The sequence below is a fragment of the Psammomys obesus genome, unplaced genomic scaffold (assembly GCF_907164565.1).
Source record: "Psammomys obesus unplaced genomic scaffold, mPsaObe1.curated_primary_1811, whole genome shotgun sequence".
NCBI lineage: Eukaryota > Metazoa > Chordata > Mammalia > Rodentia > Muridae > Psammomys > Psammomys obesus.
Window position 1 is genome coordinate 4,038,516 of NW_026596443.1, and position 3,623 is coordinate 4,042,138.

A 3,623-nucleotide genomic window follows, 5' to 3' on the forward strand; every position below is an offset into this window, starting at 1 on the left:
CTTTCTTTCTTTCTTTCTTTCTTTCTTTCTTTCTTTCTTTCTTTCTTTCTTTCTTTCTTTCTTTCTTTCTTTCTTTTAGACATGGTCTTGGAACTCACTCTGTAGCACTATGTAGACCAGGCTGGCCTCAAACTCACAGAGATCCATCTAACCTGTACCTCCCGAGTGCTGGGATAAAGGCATGGGTCACCATGCCCAACCAGGCCTGTTCTTCTTCTTTTTCTTTCTTTCTTCTTTTTTTTTTAATGCATGGATGCTTCAGAATATTTTGTTTTAGATATCCTAAGTCCTAGCTCTGCTGGTGTGTCTCTGTCCTCACAATGACCACATCAGGCAGATGTGGTCCAAATTACACTTCCCCAAGCCCCAGACCTGTGCTTGGCACAGCAGTAGCCTTTGCTGAGCAGTGAATCACTTTCTCCTTCCTGTCTTCCTGTCTCCTGTCCTGCTTCTTTCCATGTTTCTGTGGCGGTCTTGGTCTTTCTCTCTGGGTCTTTCTCTCGTGGTTTCCTGGTTTAGCAAGCTCAGGTGGGTACAAAACTTGTAGCCCTCTTGCTCCTCACTGTAGTTTTAGGGAGCTCCCTGGGAGGGGAGCACGCCTTGTTGGAGGAGGAGTTGTGGGAGGAGGGAGTCTGGAAGAGACTGGTAAGCCCTTAGGTTGCCCTTGCCTCAGTTTCTCTGGGGGAATCCAGAAGGTAAGGGTGTGTCATGTTGCTAGAGAAATAGGATGAGAACCAGGTTTTCTGCAGACCTGGTCCTACTCCCTGGGGTATTGGGAGGGTCAGGGGGACAGGGAGGAGCCATCTCTAGCCAAGTGTCTCTGCTCACCACACCCTTCAGACAGAGCGAAAGAGCGGGAAGAGGCAGACTGAGCGAGAGAAGAAGAAGAAGATTCTGGCAGAGAGGAGGAAGGTGCTGGCCATCGACCATCTGAATGAAGACCAGCTGAGGTGGGGCAGGTGGTTGGGTGGCCCCTGGCACTCCTCCCTAGAGTTGAGGTGGAAGGTACTTCTCACTGTGAACCACCAGAGGGAGTTCCTCCCTCACACATTTGCCAAGGCTCGTTACTGAGGGCTGGCATTGGGCCTCAGCAAGTTAGGCCTCTCTGAGCTTTGCTGACAGGAAGAGAAAACTGAGCAGGCTCTTTTCTTGTCTGAGCTCCTGCCTGCCCACATTCACACAGGAGGCGGGAAGGCTGAACTAGATGTTCTACAGTAACAGCAAGGCTTCTCCTCAGCTCCCAGGACTCCCAGAACTCTGTTCTGGCAGCCCTTCGTGTCTGTGCCTGAACACTGGACACAGTAGCCAGGACCCAGAATTCCAGGATGGCCGGGCCTGTAGCATAGGCTGGAGGTACCCTCTGCAGATCTAAATGTGCAAGGACAGGCTGGGACTGAGTGAAGGCCGATCAGGGCCAGGGTAAAAGCCAACACCACCCCAGGCCTGTCTTATGCCTCCTTACTCCACTCCCATTGCGGTTCCTACAGAGAGAAGGCCAAGGAGCTGTGGCAGAGCATCCACAACCTGGAGGCAGAGAAGTTTGACCTGCAGGAAAAGTTCAAGCAGCAGAAATATGAAGTGAGCTGCTCCTCTGCCTGTCCTGCCATGCTCCTGGTTTGACCTAGTCCCCACCACTGCTGACCCATAGGCCCGTTCCTGTCCCACCAGTCCCTTCAACTCACACACTGGTCTCCAACACCAGGCGTTCTGGTTCTTTTCTCTTCCCTCTTTGCACTCTTTCTCTACACTGAGCCCTCTTCTCCCTCAGGCCTCACTGAATGAGCCCCAACTTTACATTCATCTTCCCTGCTTTTCTTCCAGATCAATGTTCTGCGAAACAGAATCAATGACAACCAGAAAGTGTAAGTGTCTGTGGCCCTTCCCTCTTAGCACCTCCTGCCTTCCCCTTCCACATCCTGCTGTGAGGGTTCTGACCCCAGCTCTTCCTCCTCTCCTGCAGTTCACAGCTTCCTTCTTTCAGCCTTGGCCACTGCTTGCCAGTGCAGGGTGGGATGGGGGGGGGGGGAGCCCAAAGTGGTTGTCATATTTCACCCCTGCTCCAGGATGTTCTTCTCAACCCTTACTGTCCCCTAGCCTGCCCTCTACCCCATTGAAAACTGCCACCACCATTCCCTCCATCTGATGGGGTCCTGTTTCTCCTGCAGCTCCAAAACTCGTGGGAAGGCCAAAGTCACTGGGCGTTGGAAATGAGAGACAGAACTGCTCTCGCCAAAGCTCTGCCCCTTGCCTGCATCCCAGCCCTGTGCATCCCAGCACTGGGTCCTCCTGGGCACTCAATGCAGACTCCTGTCTGGAAAGTGGGAGCTGGCCTAGCTAGAAGCCAGTACTCTGCCTGACCCCTATGCCCACACCATGCCAGGAATAAAAGGCCAGCACACTGCATACATGGAATGGTATTTTTCATTTTCCCCCAAGTGTCACATGGAACCTAGACCCTCGTGTCTAGGAATTCATGCCAGTCTGGTCTTCTTTTACCCACTTACAGCTGGGGAGAAGCTGATGCCTGAGTAACGCACATACATTCTCAGAGCCTGGGAGGGAGGTGCGAACAGCGGACAGGGTTTGTGATTTTAGCCTCCGTGAGTCACCAGGAACAGCATACAGGGGGAGAGGGCTGTCACATAGGGAGGAAGCATTCTCCGTATGAGTCATTTGCTGGGGAACAATGGGGCCTCTTTGGATGGTGCCTGTTTTCTTTCTCCTCCTGGCCTGGGCACTAAGAGTCCACTGTCTGAGGGGGCAGGGAGCCCTCGAGGGAGGAAGGAAGGATGGTTTCATTGGGCAGCTGTTCAGACTAGAGCTTGCCAAGAGGCTTTGTCTAGTCTGAGTGCCTCAGTTTCTCCTTTCTCATGATCTGCATATCTTCTGGGGCTTAAGGATCCCCGGGCTGAGAGGATAGCACAGAAGCACAGTTTCTGAGCAGAAGGACAGAGACTCGCCCAAGAGATGGTAGAACACCCAATCCAGCAGCTCCCTAGGGCAGTCCTCCAAGGGGACAGGTTCTCCTGTGTCACCAGGTCTTTCTCAGCCCTTCAGCTGCTAGAATCCTTTCTCCTGTTCTCCCTTTGTCATCCATCAGCAACACCCTGGAAGTCCTGTATCAGACCTTTCCCCGTGATCTCCCACGCATCATGGATTCACTTCTTTTTTTTTTCACTTTTTGAAATTTAATATTTATTTATTTATTTATCTATTTATCTATTTATTTATTTATTTTGTGTGGATTCACTTCTTATTGCGCTGAGTCTCTAGGCCCAACCTATATCAATCTTTTACCATGGGCATCACTTGTCCTGCTCTCTGGGCATTTATCCCTGTGCCTGGCTTGTTTTAGTTGGCATAGTGTCCGTTAGGTTCACCCTACAGGCAAGTTCTCACATTTGTCCTGATTCGGCCCCCTTGACTAGTCATCAGCTGGACACCACAGACCAAGACTGTGCTGGGCCTCATGCTACCTCAGGTTTGGTGGGGATGTCAGGGAGATGGGAATGGGATCTATGCACACTCAAAGCCTGGCTTCTTGTACACCTCTGGGAACACCCTCTCTACTCATCTCAGTTCCAACCTAGCTCCACAAGGAGCCTTGATCCCTTGCCTCAAAG

The 3,623-nt window shown here is 51.6% G+C and overlaps 1 protein-coding gene across 1 annotated transcript in view; it reads left to right on the top strand.

Annotated features, from left to right (window-relative positions):
• Window positions 1-2,403, top strand: part of Tnnt2 (troponin T2, cardiac type) — a 17,847-nt gene extending 15,444 nt beyond the window's left edge. Inside the window, exons 14-17 of the mRNA XM_055598144.1 lie at window positions 841-950; window positions 1,488-1,578; window positions 1,822-1,862; window positions 2,166-2,403. Coding sequence (XP_055454119.1) covers window positions 841-950; window positions 1,488-1,578; window positions 1,822-1,862; window positions 2,166-2,211 — 288 coding nt within the window. The 3' untranslated portion in view covers window positions 2,212-2,403. The remainder of the gene's footprint in view (window positions 1-840; window positions 951-1,487; window positions 1,579-1,821; window positions 1,863-2,165) is intronic.
• The last annotated feature ends 1,220 nt before the right edge of the window (window positions 2,404-3,623 follow it).